At 44.5% G+C, this 16,959-nt stretch overlaps 1 protein-coding gene across 5 annotated transcripts in view; it reads right to left on the bottom strand.

Moving 5' to 3' along the window:
* Positions 1-12,720: 12,720 nt before the first annotated feature.
* ACACB (acetyl-CoA carboxylase beta) overlaps positions 12,721-16,959 on the bottom strand; it is a 46,633-nt gene continuing 42,394 nt past the window's right edge. For 4 of the 5 annotated variants that reach the window (XM_089489797.1, XM_089489794.1, XM_089489792.1 and 1 more), the window contains one exon: positions 12,721-16,886. In XM_089489797.1, the coding sequence (XP_089345923.1) occupies positions 16,760-16,886 (127 nt within the window). In that variant the 3' untranslated portion in view covers positions 12,721-16,759. The remainder of the gene's footprint in view (positions 16,887-16,959) is intronic. The other variant, XM_089489795.1, reaches the window with a different exon arrangement.

The following is a 16,959-nucleotide window of genomic DNA, read 5'->3' as shown; positions in this document are numbered from 1 at the left end:
TAAAGGGAGGAGGGGAATGGTTTTTGTCCACTTTTGGTCTCTCAGGAGACCCCTTTATAGACAGTGGGACCCAAAGGGCTTCCGGACCTCAGGGACCTCTGGGAGCAACTTGGAAGTCATAAATCATCACAAATAGATCCAATAGATAACAAACCAGCCTTTGAAGGTATGTTATCCCACTTCAGATGGTCCCCTTATCCTCCTTCAGTTCCCAGCACTGCAACTAGTTGCCCCAAAAGATGGAGAGGAGGCTCAGCCCCACAGAAGGAAAGGCCAGTCGCTGATTCTTTGGGAGACAGAGGAAACGCCTGGGGGGACTCCAGGAACCCAAATGGGAATGGGTTGCTCCTTTTTGGGTGGCAACCCTTGTGGATTCAGAGATAAAGCGAGATGATGACTGCCCTCAAAGGATGAACCGGATGCTGATCCCTTTGCTCCTTGTGGGTCCCTTGCTGCTCAAGGAAGCCCAGGAGACGAAGCCCCCAAAAGCCAGTCCAGAGGAACCCTCTCTCTTGATAACAATAACAACCGGACTTCTCCCAGCCCAGACTACGCAGCCTGATATTTTCCCAAAACCAGCCCTGAAAATACCTCCGGCCGTTGATCACAGTCCGAGCGGCCGTAGAGCAGCTATACTAGGAAGAGACAAAGGACTCCTGACCTCGAAGTCCAGCTTCCATTTGCACATAGGCATGAGGAGAGTCCATTGTTGTGTCAGAGCAAGAATTAAAGGGAGGAGGGGAATGGTTTTCGTCCACTTTTGGTCTTTCATGAGACCCCTTTATAGACAGTGGGACCCAAAGGTCTGTTGGACCCCAGGGACCTCTGGAAGCAACTTGGAAGTCATAAATCATCACAAATAGATCCAATAGATAATAAATCGGCCTTTAAAGGTATGTTATCCCACTTCAGACGGTCCCCTTTTCCTCCTTCAGTTCCCAGCATTGCAACAAGTTGCCCCAGACAATAGAGAGAAGGCTCAGCCCTAGTCTCTGAGTGCCAGAGGAAACGCCAGGGGAGACTCCAGGAATCCAACTGGGAATGGGTTGCTCCTTTTCGGGTGGCAACCCTTGTGGATTCAGAGATAAAGCAAGATGACGGCTGCCCTAAAAAGATGAGACCCCGATCCCGATCCCTTTGCCCTTTGTGGGTCCCTTGCTGTTCAAGGAAGTCCAGGAGACGAAGCCCCAAAAAACAAGTCCGGAGGAACCCTCTCTTGATAATAACATCTTCAAGAGGAACGGCATCTCAAGATGGTTGCAAAGATTCTCATAGGAGCCAGGGTCCGTATCCCAGGGTTTCTCCCAGCCCAGACTTCAGAGCCTCCTCTTTTACAAAACCTCCGGCCGTACTGCCCTGAAAAAACCTCTTGGGAGCAACTTCTAAGTCATAAACCATAATAATAAATAGATCCAATAGGTAAATAACCAGCCGTTTCCTCCAATTCCCAGCACTGCAACAAATTGCCCCAAAAGATGGAGAGGAGGCTCAGCCCCATAGAAGGTGTCAGGATCCCAATTGCAGCCCCCCCCCCTTATAACACCCTGTACTCTGAAAAAGGAACAGCTTTTATTGAAGAAGAAGAAGAAGAAGAAGAAGAAGAAGAAGAAGAAGAAGAAGAAGATATATGCAATTGAAGTGACTTTTTTGTCAGGAATAGAAGAAAGCATTAACATATTGTTTTTATAACCCTATGAACCAACCCCACCCCATAAAACCCATTAATTGGACCTCTCTTTCCCGCCCCGGTTGATGTAATGTCCCCTGGTCCAGGCTTTTGGTAACAGTCTCAAAACAATTAAGCTCTCATACAGCTTCATCTCACCCTCTGCACCTGTGACCTCGGTCTCTAGATCTTAGAGCCACAACGTGGTTAGTTAATATTAAAACTTAACAGCATATATATTTAAACATAACTAAACCGCCCCCCCATCCCCAACACAACATAACAGCAGATAAAAAGATATCATAGACATAATCTCATAACAGCATATAGGCAACATAATAACTCCCATCACAGATACCAGTCCCTAGCCCTTTGAAGACCAAGCCTCCACATTCCAACCCTAACAAGCTGCACGTTCTTCAACAGCCACTCTACCTCTTTCTAGCATTTTCTAACAACCCATTATAAAAGCTAACATCATTTAAACCAACCATCAACTTAATCTACATTAACTCTAATTAAACCCAAAACCTATAACCCTTATGGCATGAATCCTTGAATGAATAAATGCATGAATGAAAGGGATTCATGACAGAAGGAAAGGCCAGTCGCTGAGTCTTTGGGCGCCAGAGGAAATGCTAGGGGAGACACCAGGATGGTTGGGTCCTTTTCGGGTGGTAACCCTTGTAGATTCAGAGGCAGCGCCAAGAGGACAGCTGCCCTCAAAGGATGATCCCGATCCCTTTGTGCATTATGCTGCTCAGGGAAGCCCAGGAGACGAAGCCCCGAAAAGCAATTCCAGAGGAACCCTCTCTCGATAATAATAACGGGATTTCTCCCAGCCCAGACTACACAGCCTGATATATTTTGAAATCTACCACCACATTTCATTGGAAAATACTCTCCAGCCGATGACCCATGTCCGAGCGGTCAGAGTGGATGTAAGCGGTCTCTGTGGTGCAAATTGCCAAGGAAACCCCAAACAAAGAGCACTACTAAGAGCATCCCCTCCCGGTTTGAATATATGACATATAGAAATGCAGTCTTTGAATGACCAAGGTCCGAATGGCCATAGAGGAAAAAAACGTCGCCCAGAATAAGGCCAAGGAATGCCATCGTATGGGAAAAGAAGAGGGGGCATTGGGGGACCTCCCTTTTGGGTCGCGACCCAATAACAGTAGGAAAGCAAGCCCTGGGCAGCGTCTGTGAGTTGATACTAATTGATACTAATAAAAAAGGCCGAGTGGATGGCAACGCAAGGCTGAAAGGAAGGCAAAGCCACAAGGGATGTCCTTACGATCGGTCAAGTTCTGGTGAGAAGCCCTTATTGTCTTGCAGATTCTGGGAAATGCAGTCTTGAGTTCAGACTAGTATCTCCTCCCAGCTTCCAGAAGGGAAGAACGTCATATATACACAATGTAAACATATACAGAGAGTGTATCTACTGTGTTTTGCGAGTGTCAATCAACCTCCTGACCTGTCAATCAAAGTCCCCTCTGTCCTTTAGAGATTGTCCAGTGCGTTCTAGAACCCAGCTGAGGGTCAGTGGCTATTCGTGGCTGGACCTTGCCCTGAAAGCCTCCATTGGTGGGCATTCACAGCTGCCATAATGCCAAAATGCAAGGAATTTTTCAAAGGAGGAGGAGAAGAGATCAAGCCATGGCCAGTGACCTTTCACCTCTCCAGAATTAAAAAACAAGTTATTTTCCTGCCAAAACCACCCAAAAGTAATGGAAAATGAACTGGAGCCTCCTGTGAGGTAAGTCCCCCCCTTTTTAGATGGATAAATAGATAAGTGATAGTGGATGGGTGGACGGATGGACCTATAGATAGGAAAGCGGTCTTCGTGGTGCAAATGTCGCTTCCAAAGGATGATGGGACTTGTGTCTCCGAGGCTTTCTTGAGCAGAAAGGGACCCGCTACGATGGCCAAAGTCCAAGCAGTCACAGCGGACACCAGATGCAAGCGGTCTCCATGGCACAAATGGCAGCGAACAAGGGAGACCTCTTTCCCCCGTGCACAAAGCAAAAACCCGCCATTTTACTCAGGGTCCTTCCAACCAAAGTCTTTGGGAACAGGAAGCAGCCTTCAGGAGATTGTGAAGAGCGCAGGGACAGAGGAACCCCCCCAAAAAGTAACTTCCCCAAGCTCCCTGGCAGTGCGCACAGCAGCATGGTCTCAAGCTGTACCCCTTCCAGGCAAAAGAGCAAACCCACACCTGACACACGGCCTCCTTTTCCTCCTTTGGTTGTGTACATTGCAACAAGTTGCCCTGAAAGATGGAGAGGGTCAGCCTCATAGAAGGAAAGGTGAGTCTTTGGGCGCCAGAGGAACTAAGCCTCTCCCCTTGCGCTTGCAACCGGGGTTTGGAAATGCCATGAGATACGCCATGGACCCCAATGGGAATGGTTCTGTCATTTTCAGGCAGCTAAAGCTAACCAAACCTTTCTACTCTATATCCCAACCCCCCTCCTACCTACAGCGGGGCAAAGAAGTATTTAGTCAGCCACCAATTGTGCAAGTTCTCCCACCTAAAAAGATGAGAGAGGCCTGTAACTGACATCATAGGTAGACCTCAACTATGAGAGACAAAAGGAGAAAAGAAACCCAGACAATCACATTGTTTGGTTTGGAAAGAATTTATTTGCGCTCTCTACAATGACCAAGGTCCGAGTGGCCAGAGCGGACGCCGGACCCAGCGGTCTCCGTGGCGCAAATGGCACTCACCAAGGACATTGGTTGGGACTTCCCAAAGACCAGAGAAAGTGAACCAGTAAGAGCATCCCCTCCCAGTTTGAAACCTACAGCCAAGACAACTAACAATGCAATCTTTGAATGACCAAGGCCCGAGCGACAATAGAGGAGAAAAACATTGCCCAGAATAAGGCCAAGGAACCTGCCATCTTAAGGGAAAGGAAGGGGGACAGTGGGGAATCTCCTACTAATAGTAGGAAAGCAAGCCCTGGGCAGCGTCTGTGAGTTGATACTAAGTGAAACTAATAGAAAAGGCCGAGTGGATGGCAACGCAAGGCTGAAAGGAAGGCAAAGCTGCAAGGGATGTCCTTGCGATAGGTCAAGTTCTGGTGAGAAGCCCTTAGAGCCTTGCAAGTTCTGGGGGCAGGCCCGTAGCTACCGTGGGCAAGCGGGGCACCACCCTGGGGCCCCCAGCCAAAGGGGGCCCCCGCACCGCCCTCCCTCACCTCGCAAATGTCTCTCTCTCTCTCCCTCCTTAGCCCAGCCTCCCTTTCCCAGCAACAGAGAAGTCAGGACCTGCGGCCATGTGGCCTACATTTCAGCCCTGCCCAGGAGCAATCTCAAAACATCCTCCATTTTACCAGGGTGACTAGACGGCATCCTTTATCCAGGACACATCCTACATTTCTGCCCAGGATGAATTTCAAAACATCCTGGTTTGTTCAGAGAGTTTGCCTTTGCCAGCCTTTCCTTGAGGCTGAGAGTGTGTGACTTACTTGTCTAGTGGGTTTTCTTGGTTTGTTCAGAGAGTTTGCCTTTGGTGACTTGGGTGTGTGCGAGTGTATGAGTGTGTGCCTTCAAGAGGGTTTTCTTGGGAGGTTGGTTCAGAGAGAGTTTGACTTTGCCATCCTCTGAGGCTGAGAGAGTGTGACTTGCCCCAAAGTTTTCTTGGAAGATTTGTTCAGAGGGGATTTGCCTTCACTTTCTTTTAAGGCTGTGACAAGCCCAGTGGGTTTTTTATGCCCAAAGAAGGGATCGAATCTTTGTTCTCCTCCACTGCTGCTTCCTGCCACACTTCCTCAGATGCATTTAGCCTCATAGGTGCTCCAAAATCTCTATGTCTTTGAATTCTATTATTATTATTATTATTATTAACTGAAAGAAAGAAGTTGGCAGCATGAGCTTTCCTAAAGTCTGCTTCCTCAGATGTATTTAATCTCAGAGGCACAACAAGATTTCTATAATGTGAGCATTTATATTAATGTTTTTTTAAATTAATAATGGTTTTGGCTTTTAGCTGGTTATGTCCTCCATTTTTATTGAATGTCCGACATTTTGGGGTAAATTTTGTCCTACATTTTTTCTACATTTTGTCCCTGTTTGGTGGTAGAGAATTATGACAACCCTACCCAAAAGCAGCTACGACACGCGGCCCTTTTGTCCACCGCAACAGAGGCCCCATAAGCACCCTGGAGCGGCACTATGACGTCCCTCATGCGCCGCACCATTTGGACATGGCGCATGAACCACATCATTTGCCACGCAACCCATGTAAATGGTGGTGTGCCAAGATGGTGCCCGTGGCTCATGGCAGGACTCGGAACATTAAAAAATATAGGGGCCCCAAATATACTTTATGCCCCAGGGCCCCTAAAGGCCTAGCTATGGGCCTGTCTGGGGGAGATGTCCCTCTAATCTAGTGAACGATGGGAATTGCAGCCTTCTGATTGGACTGATCTCTCCTCCCAGCTTCCAGAAGGGACCCTTGGAGAAGAAGGTCTCCCATAATACGGCCAAGGAACCCGCCATCTTATGGGAAAGGAAGGAGGAGGATATGGGGGCCTCCCTTTTGGGTTGTGTCCCACTAACAGTAAGAAAGCAAGCTCTTGGCAGTGTCTGTGTGTTTCATTAATAAACCCATAGAAGGAGGAGGAGGAGGAGGAGGAGGGAGAGGGCTGAAACACTCCAAAGAAGGATTTGGTGAGAACACTTTGTGCAAGGAGTGTTTTGGCATTCTGAAGGCTAAGTAGCGGGACTGGAGCACCATTGACAAGAAAACTGCAAGATATAGGTTTCTTTAAGTAGCTAAACATACTTTGACTTGAGACTGACTTTGTCCTAATGGCATCAGGATATTAAAAAGCCCTATCCAAGTGTCACCTGCGACCCAAAGAGGAGAGACGCAACCGGAGGAGGAGAGGAGCCTACAAAGCCCATGGACTCCAGGCGACAGAGACTGTCCTTTCCCCAAACCTCCAGCCATAACGCCCTGGAAAAGCCTCCGGCCAATGGCCAAAGTCCAAGGAGGTCAGCGAGGAGGATATTAGGAAGATACAAAGGACTTCTGACCTCCAAGTCTGGCTTCCATTTGCACAAAGGCATGAGGAGAGTCTGTTGTTGTGTCAGAGCAAGAATTAAAGGGTTTTCGTGGTTTTCATCCACTTTTGGTCCCTCAGGAGACCCCTTTCTAGACACTGGGACCCAAAGGGCTTGTGGACCCCAGGGATCTCTGGGAGGAACTTGTAAGTAATAAACCGTAATAATAAATAGATCCAATAGATAACAAACCAGCCTTAGAAGGTAAGTTATCCCACTTCAGACGGTCCCCTTTTCCTCCTTCGGTTGCCAGCATTGCAACAAGTTGCCCCAGACAATAGAGAGAAGGCTCAGCCCCATAGAAAGAAAGGGGAGTTGCTGAGTCTTTGGGAGACAAAGGAAACGCCAGGGAAGACTCCAGGAACCCAAATGGGAATGGGTTGGTCCTTTCTGGGTGGCAACCCTTGTGGATTCAGAGATAAAGGAGGATGACGGCTGCCCTCAAAAGATGACCCCGATCCCTATCCCTTTGCTCTTTTTGGGTCCCTTGCTGCTCAAGAAAGCCCAGGAGATGAAACCCAAAATAGTGAGTGCAGAGCAACCCTCTCTCTATAAGAACAACTGGACTTCTCCCAGCCCAGACTACGCAGCCTGACATTTTCCCAAACCTGTCAGAGCAAGAATTAAAGGGGCTCTTCATCCACTTTTGGTCTCTCAGGCGACCCCTTTATAGACAGTGCGACCCAAAGGCCTTCTGGACCCCAGGGACCTCTAGGAGCAACTTGGAAGTCATAAATCATAATAATAAATAGTTCCAATAGATAACAAACCAGCCTTTGAAGGTATGTTATCCCACTTCAGATAGTCCCCTTCTCCTCCTTCAGTTGCCAGCATTGCAACAAGTTGCCCCAAAAGATGGGCTCAGCCCCACAGAAGGAAAGGGGAGTCGTTGAGTCTTTGGGAGACAGAGGAAACGCCTGGGGGGACTCCAGGAACCCAAATGGGAATGGTCGGGTCCTTTTCGGGTGGCAACCCTTGTGGATTCAGAGTTAAAGGAGGATGACGGCTGCCCTCAAAAGATGACCCTGTTCCCGATCCCTTTGCTCTTTGTGGGTCCCTTGCTGCTCAAGGAAGCCCAGGAGACGAAGCCCCCAAAAGCCAGTCCAGAGGAACCCTCTCTCGACAATAACAACAACAACTGGACTTCTCCCAGCCCAGACTATGCAGCCTGATGCTTTCCCAAACCAACAGCCGTACCATCCTGAAAAAGCCTCCGGCAGATGACCACAATCCGAGCGGCTGTAGAGGAGGATATTAGGAAGATAGAAAGGCCTTCTGGCCTCCAAGTCCTGCTTCTATTTGCCTATAGTCATAAAGAGGGTCTGCTGATGTGTCAGAGCAAGAATTAAAGGGAGGAGGGGAATGGTCCCCTTTTCCTCCTTCGGTTGCCAGTATTGCAACAAGTTCTCCCAGACTACAGAAAGGCTTCAAGTTCTAGAAGAAAAGGTAAGTCGTTGACTCTTTGGGCGCCAGAGAAACTAGGCCTCTCAGATTCCACTTGCAAAAGACGAAATCACAAAAAGTGAGTCTGGAAGAACCCTCTCTCGATATTAATAATAACAACTGGACTTCTCCCAGCCCAGACTATGCAGCCTGATATCACTTGCAACCGGGGTTTGGAAACGCCAAGGCATATGCCATGGACCCAAATGAGAATGGTTTTGCCCCTTTCAGGTGGCACCAAGAAGACGCCCACCCTCACAGGATGAACCTACTCCCAATCATTGCTGCTCAAGGAAGCCCAGGAGACGAATCCCCGAAAAGCCAGTCCAGAGGAGCCCTCTCTCGACAATAACAACAACTAGACTTCTCCCAGCCCAGACTATGCAGACTGATATCACTTGCAACTGGGATTTGGAAACGTCAAGGGATACGCCATGAACCCAGATGGGAATCAGGTGGCACCAAGAGGACAGTCTCCCTGAAAGGATGAACCTACTCACAATCATTGCTGCTCAAGGAAGCCCAGTTGACGAAGCCCCCAAAATAGAAAGTCTGGAACAACCCTCTCTTGATAACAACTGGATTTCTCCCAGCCCAGACTAGGCAGCTTGATGTTTTCCCAAACCTACAGACATATCACCCTGAAAAAATTTCTGGCCGATGGCCAAAATCTGATTGGTCAGAGCAGACACAGGACGCAAGCCATCTCCTTCCCAAGGAGGTCACCCTAAATTAACCGACAGGAGCTCTACCTCCCAAAAACCAAGGGTCTAATCCCCACTCAGTTTGAAACCTACAGCCATAGTGCCCTGAGACTCTACGGCCGATGACCAAGGTTCGCGCAGACGCCAGACGCTAGCAGTCTCTGTGGCGCAAATGGCACTCACCAAGGACATTGGTTGGGACTTCCCAAAGACCAGAGAAAGTGACCCAGTAAGAGCATCCCCTCCCAGTTTGAAACCTAGTGCCAAGACAACTAACAATGCAGTCTTTGAATGACCAAGTTCCGAGCAGCCATAGAGGAGAAGGAGGTCGCCCATAATAAGGCCAAGGAACGCCTGTCCTCTGGAGTATTAGCTATTCCTCTTAATTTGGTGTAATCTGCAAATTTGATGAGTATGCCCTCTATTCCTTCATCCAAGTCATTGATAAAGATGTTGAATAGCAGACTGGGCCCAGGACAGAGCCCCACTGGACACCCCACTGGTCACATCTCTCCAGTACAAAGAGGAGGGTGTTAACTGCTGAATCAATTGTTTTCAAATGAAGATTATGCAACAGGTTGCAAGTAAAACACACTTGCCATGCTAAATCTGAGCATTAATACAACTTTTGCTTGATAAAAGGAATACTGCAATTTAAGCCTAATATGACAGAGCCCTGTTTAAACATTTGAAAGGAAATCATATTGGATTGTGTCTTCCTACATGGCAGAAGCAGGGTTGGATCAGATGACCCATCTGTCTGTGTTTCGTTGCACTGATCTTGTTCCACGTAATTCCCAGAGAATAAAAGAAAAAGTTACTCGGTGATTCAATTAAAGAACCCTAACCCTAACTCCAATGCTCAAACCATTACAACATGCAACTAGGGCCCCAAATATACATCGCACCGCAATGGTTGTGTCTATTCTCTTCACAGTCACTTCTTCCCCTTCTGCTCCCCAATATTGGCTTTACTTTCTTGGGAGCCATAAGAAAGATACGTATTTCCTTACATTTACCAACAACTTTTACCTCAGGAAATACTTTGGTTCTTATCAAAATCCACATCTTTTCACTTTATGCATGCTTTTTTTCCTTACACCTCCAACATTTTACCTCAGAAATCACCTTACTGAGTCCAGAGCTTCTGTCAAATATTAGATTTTCACTCTGTGTAGTAATCCCCTATTTTACCTCAGCTTTTTACCTCGGCTGGAAATGATAATTATCTCTACAGGATATTAATGTCCATTTTAGTTGCAAAAAATTTAACTTGACTTATTGCAAGTTATGATTTAAGGGAGAATGTTTGTTCAGTAGCTCAGTTTGTTTTGTCTTGGTTTGTTACTATTGGTTTACTTGTGAAATTTGATTGTGTTTGTGATTAAACATTATTTTAAAACTAAAACAAACATTTTATGCATTGCTTGTCTCCTTATTAGTTTGGTGATTTCTTACATTACATCTCCAACTTTTACCTCAGAAATCACCTTACTGAGTCCAGGGGTTTCTGTCAGATATTAGATTTTCACTCTTTCTAGCAATCCCCTACTTTACCTCAGCTTTTTACCTCAGGGATTACACTTTCCTCACAACATTTACAACACGTCTCCCCTCAAGTGTTTAAACTGCCTATTTTCCACTTTGGGGCAAACTTCGTCAACTCTCCACTCAAGACAAGCACCAACTTTCATTTCATGCACAAAATTATTTTTAAAAAGTGTATAAAACTACCTTCAAGGTATATGTATAAGAATTATAAAGTGAAACCTCAATGAATTTAACGTTTGCATTGGCATCCCAGCTCCAAAATCACTCATTATGTGGCTGGAACTATTTTCAAGCACTGGAACAAATAAATTAAAACCCCAAAACACTATATTAAATCAAAGAAATCAAAACCCCAAAACACCTTTGGATAAGAAAGACTCAACGTGCAGCATTAATACTGTAAAATATCACTTATGTTTGAGAAAGCTGTATCAGCCAGGTTTTGACGCTTTCTAACATTAACAATCCAAAGATATTAGGTATTAATAACATATTAAAAGTTGATATGATTTAAATATTTCAGTACAGCTTTGGGAATGATATTGACAAGTTTTTAGCCTATGTAGGAGTAAAACAGAAAAATTAGGCCGCAAAATGCAGAAAAGGCATTATGGCCTCCCAATTAAAGAATAATTATTATTTTAAAAGGTGCTCTTTTAAAGCCATTTTTTAGTTTAGGTTGAACTTATTTTTATAAATGGAAGGATTTGTTTCTGGACAGCTTCAGTCGCTCTGTGAAATGATGCGACAGCAAAGAAGCAACTGATATACTGGTTAATGGTCTAACCATGACTGACTGCCAACCAAGCATTAACAGTTTAAATATTTGAATTCCAACTGCCATTGCTGTTCCAGTGAAAGGGCTGGAAAATAGGAATAGCCATATATGAGTGTGTGTGTGTGTGTGTATATATATATATATTTCATAATTTATCTATACATCTATCTATCTATAGATAGACACACATATATATTCCTATTTTCCATATCATATCACATCTATCAAATCTATATGCAACTAGCTAGCTATATATATATATATATATATATATATATATATATATATATATATACATATCTATCTATCTATCTATCTATCTATCTATCTATCTATCTCATATCTAAATGAATAATTAATTTTAAAATTGGTTATTTTAATAAAAGGTAATTTGGTTTAAACTTAATACAAACAAGGCAGTGGCAGTTGATAAAAGCAAACAATGAAAGTAGAAGTTAGTTGTTGCTGAGGTTAATGGCCATGAAGTGGACTTTTGGCTATGGAGACCCTCTGAATGAAAGGCTTTCAGCTGCTCAGGTCTTGCAAAGTCAGGGCAGCCATTGTTGTCTTCCTCAAGGGGAGTCCATCTCTCCCTCTTTTCCTATTGCCTTTCACTTTATGTGCCTTTCACTCTAGTGCCATCAATTTGATGCTGGACTCCGAAACCCACGTTAAAAAACACGAGAAATACCAGAAATTTGGACTAGAGCACTATTAAGTACATAGCACAGCTATATTTGAACCGGTGTGCAATGTGTAAAAGAATTATAGACACAATAAAGGCTGCAATAAGCAAAATGTCTCTTCCTATTGTGGGTTTTTGTGCAAGTGTGCTCACATAACACTAATAAACAAAGCACAAGTTAGAAAAGCTTAGGCTCAAAATATCCCTAACAGGATATTAATGTCCATTTTTAGTTGCAAATTTTTAACTTCACTTAATGCAAGTTATTATTTAAGGGAGAATGTTCAGTAGTTCAGTTTGTTTTGTCTTGATTTGTTACTATTGGTTTACTACCATTATACTTGTGAAATCTGATTGTGTTTGCGATTAAACATTATTTTAAAACTAAAACAAACAGGGAAGCTCCTTTCCACAAAGGCTTTTTAAAGATCAGCTTTTCCTCTTCATCCTCTGGTCTAAATGGAAGGGTCTTTTTAGCAGCATTTCATTTGTAAGTCTGAGTAATGCAGAATCTTTAAAGTGGGTTGGAGCAGCTTGTCTGTAGTAAAAAGTGCAATAAGCAAAGCTTTCTCACATTGGATTTTTTCCCCTTTGGGAGCCATAAAATCCGTATTTCCTTACATTTACCAACAACTTTTACCTCAGGAAATACTTTGCTTCTTATCAAAATCCACATCTTTTCATTTTATACATGCTTGTTTCCTTATTACTTTGGTGATTTCTTACATTACACCTCCAACTGTAGCGGGTGAACCCCAAATCCACGAACCTGAAGGCCCGTGGCCTGCCGGTGGACAAGCAGAGTCAAAGAGACCGAACTGGCTAGGATAAAAAAACGCTTTATTTTCTTGGCCAAGGGCAGCAGCACACACACACAGCAAGGTGGGCGTTATCAAAACTGCAGCCCCGAGGGCCTCTTGCCATCTTCTTTTATGCCCTTCTAACTCTACTTTTCCTAGCGTAAGCCAATCACAAAAGTGAAACAGCATTATGTCCTACATTGTCTTTTTGGCATTACATTTGCTTGGCATTACATTTGCTTGCTTGCTTGGAATGTACAGAGAGATAACTGTAAGATACATACTCGGCTAAGCTAGGCTCTTCAAGGCCGCTGGTTAAACACAGGCCATTGTATTCAGAGCCCTCCAGAGGAAGGAGGGGGTGATTATGTGAGTGTGTTTGCTACGGCCACACACAGAAAGAAAGAGTGGGGGCCAGCATAGCCCATTTGCACTTTACTCTGTAGGCTCAATCTATGGGCCTTCTGTAACTATTGATTCTTTTGCAAAGCAGAGTACAGAAGCAAGAAAGCATTATTATTATTATTATTATTATTATTATTATTATTATTATGTCTCTCTCACAACTTTTACCTCAGAAATCACCTTACTGAATCCAGGGTTTCTGTCAGATATTAGGTTTCCACTCTTGGTAGTAATCCCCTACTTTATCTCAGCTTTTTACCTCAGGGATTACAACATTTACAACATGTCTCCCTCAAGTATTCCACTTTGGGGCAAACTGTCAATTGTCTGCTCAAGAAAACACAAACTTGATAGGAGTAAAGCAGAAAAATGAAGTAGCGAAACGCAGTTCAGGCATCATGGTCTCCCACTTAAAGAATAATTATTATTTTAAAAAAGTGCTTTTTAAAAGTAATTTTATTATTCTCTTTTCTATTGCCATCAATTTGACGCTGAACCTCAAAACCCACCTCCAAAAAACACTGGAAATACCACAAATTTGGACTAGAGGACTATAAAATATATAGCACAGCTGTATTTGAACCTGTGTGTGATGTGTAAAAGATTATTTTAAAGAATCATAGACACAATAAAGGCTGCAATAAGCACAATGTCTCTTCCTATTGTGGGTTTATGTGCAAGTATGCTCACATATCACTAATCAACAAAAGCCCAGGTTAGAAAAGCTTAGACTGAAAGGGTCATTGAATAATAATGATCTAATATATTAATGGGTAAAAACTCCTGCTATTAGAAAATCAACTTATTTATTATCAATTGATCCAAGGTACTGAGTCTAGATTAAAACCCCAAAGAAAGAACTTGAGTGTCAGTGGCTACAAGCTTTTATACAGTTTGGTCTCAGCACAGTTCCTTCCTATCCAATCAGCAGCTGACAACACACTCCAGTCCACTCCAGTGCCACCACTCTATTGCCCTTTTATGGTCAAAGCCCACAAAAAGGGGGGGGGGGGGGTCAGGACTTCTCCACAGATAACTACTACCACAGTGGCTACGGCCTAGTCCCCTCACAGAATTAAAGACCTTAAAGTCTTTTGCAGCCATTTTGGGTCTCCCATTTTTCTTATTGCCTTTCACTTTACCAATCTTTTAAAGTGCCTCATGTTGATACTGACTTATAGCAATGAATGAAAGCCCTCAAAGCCCCCCTTGTCCTCAACCAGGTCTTGCAAACTCAGGGAGCAGCCATTGTGGCCTCCTTCTCCCCTCTCCCTCTTTTCTTGCAAAGCCGGGCAGCCATTTGTGGCTTCCTCGACGGAGTCTTATCCGTCTGTAATGGGATCTTCTTCTTTCCTTACCGCCTTCCACCTTACAGAGAAATATTGGATATTATATCCACACTATGGAATTAAAACTACAAATCCCAGGATGGAGCCATGACAGCTGAAAGTGGTGTCAAACTGCTTTCATTTGAGTGTGAATGGAGACTATAGTCAAGCAATTGGAAGAAGACAAGGACTTGGAATGGTGTCTAAGAAGAAACTGAGCACCAACATTATTCTTCACTGCCCCCATCAGCTTTATTTTAACTTATTTGGCAACTTAGGCTGTATCCGCACTGCAAAAATACTCCAGTTTGACACCGCTTCAGCCGCCATGTCTCAGTGCTAGGGAATACTGGAAACTGCAGTTTCGTGCAATTGCATTTAGCCTTCCTTGTGTCGCATCAGGAAAGTACAAATCCATACCATGACAGTTTAACAGCGGCACAGTGGCTGAATGCAATTTTAAGCGCCGTCATGGCTAAATGCTATGGAATTCTGGGATTTGTAGTTTATTGTGGCACCAGAGCTCTCTCTCTGACTGAGTGGGCTAAATCCCATAGCACTGGTGCATGGCAAAAGGGGCACCAAACTGCATTAATTCTGCAGTGTGGACGCAGGCTGGATGGCCATCTGTCGAGGATGCTTTGATTGAGGAGTTCCTGCATGGCAGGGGTTTGGACTGGATGGCTGCTGTGGTCTCTTCCAACTCTATGATTCTATGTCCTAACCTCAAAGGAAGACAAGAATGTAGGCCAAGGAAGGACATTAATAAATAAAAGCCAAAAATATTAGTATAAATTATAAATCCATGCTTCGTAGTCATGCTCAAAATGTACAGAAGGCAAAAATGTGTCCTAGAAAAAGGTGACGTTTGGTCACCCTTGGTTTCAATCTAGGCGGACAACAGAACTGATCCGGCACACCAGTCTTTGCAACCAGCACACTGCAGAAATAATCCAGTTTGAAACCGCTTTAACTGTGAGGGGAATCCTGGGAATTGTAGTGTATTGTGGCACTAAGGCTCAATGTGTCACAGAACACATGTTCCTAGATTTCCATAGCATTGAGCCAGGGCAATTAAATAGGTCCCAAAGTTGATTATTTCTTGCAGTGGGTTTTGGAGCCTATAGAGAGCATGCGCTCACCCATGTGGCTCCAGTGAGCAGATGGCGCTTTGCACATGCTCCGAAACAGTTCTAGAAAGTATTATGAATATAAAAACAGATAGAAGTCTGAATATAGTATCGTTATCATTATATAACTCAGAGAAATGGGGGTGGGGAAGAAGCAGCGAGATTAATCATAGCAAGATGTTGAGAAATGAAAATAACCGTACAAATTGGAGGAGCAGTATAAAGAGATTTGGAAATTAGCGATTAATGATAAAATGATATGCAGATTGAAAGTAAAAAAAGGGGGATTATGGGGGGGGGGGGAAGGTGACTGATGGAATTTGGAAAGGATTCATTGCGTTTTCGTGGCGATGGCTGGGTGGCGTTCCCTCGACGTGCAAAGTAAAAAGTCTGAAATGCAAAGGAGTCTGTATGAAAAGCCATTTTAATAAACTTTGCACAGACTTGCTCCAAAAAGTGGTTTTTATTTTCTCTTCTGTGTGACAATGTGCCCAGACCCACGAACTCCCTTCCTATGAGAAAGAGCAATGTTCATATTAACACTTTTCTAATATGTGTGTGTGTGTGTGTGTATATATAAAAACCCTTCCACTCAATACATTCCCAAACGACCCACAGCCAACCGCAACCTATTTTGCACGTTGAAAGATTGGTGCAAATCTGCACGATGCTCTGCGCCGAATATGCTTAACACTGAGCATTTCCTTCATTGACTTGCGCTCCCCTTCGCCTTTTTATACGCTAAATTTCATTTTTCAAGTCTTTGAAACTCTCAAGTCCAGGAAAGCATACACAACCTGAGTATTCTTCGCCCCATTGAAAGGCTGTCTTTGGCTTGCAGCACACTTGCAAATACATTCGTTCTTACTATGGCGTCTTCTCACGTGCATGAGGTGCAAGGAAATTTCAGCACATGGTACAATTGCTTTCAAAAGTCTTAAATTCCTCTTTTAAAACGTTAACACTTATCTTGGTCATGCTTTGACCATCAACAAAGCACAGTCCCTGAAGCCGCAGGTTGTTTAGTCCTCCGTCGAGCGCAGGCCAAAAACGCTGCATAAAATGGCGGCTCCTGCTGAGGACGCTGCATGACATTGCGCCAGTATTGCTCCATACCCAGAAGCAGGGAGGAACTCACCAGACTTGGATCTGTTCTTTATGATTTTGGCCTTCGTTGCTGGAGGTCTTCCCGTCCGCAATCACGAGGAGGCAGGGCTGTCCATGGTGGCCAAGAGGCGGGCAACCTGCGCCCGCTGACCCCGCGTCAGGTGTTGCGTCATGTGAATTATGCAGTCCATGGCCACCTCAGGGTTGGCTTGAACCAAGCTGTGGAGGGTACAAGAGATAGAGAAGGGAATTGGGGACGAAGAAAACGGGGTGTTATTATGTAAAGAGCCCA

This window comes from Sceloporus occidentalis, unplaced genomic scaffold (assembly GCF_023333645.1).
Source record: "Sceloporus occidentalis isolate IW3139 unplaced genomic scaffold, rSceOcc1.0.p SCAF_41, whole genome shotgun sequence".
Lineage (NCBI taxonomy): Eukaryota > Metazoa > Chordata > Lepidosauria > Squamata > Phrynosomatidae > Sceloporus > Sceloporus occidentalis.
Note: the sequence above shows the minus strand (reverse complement) of the source record. Positions and strands in the feature narration are given on the sequence as shown.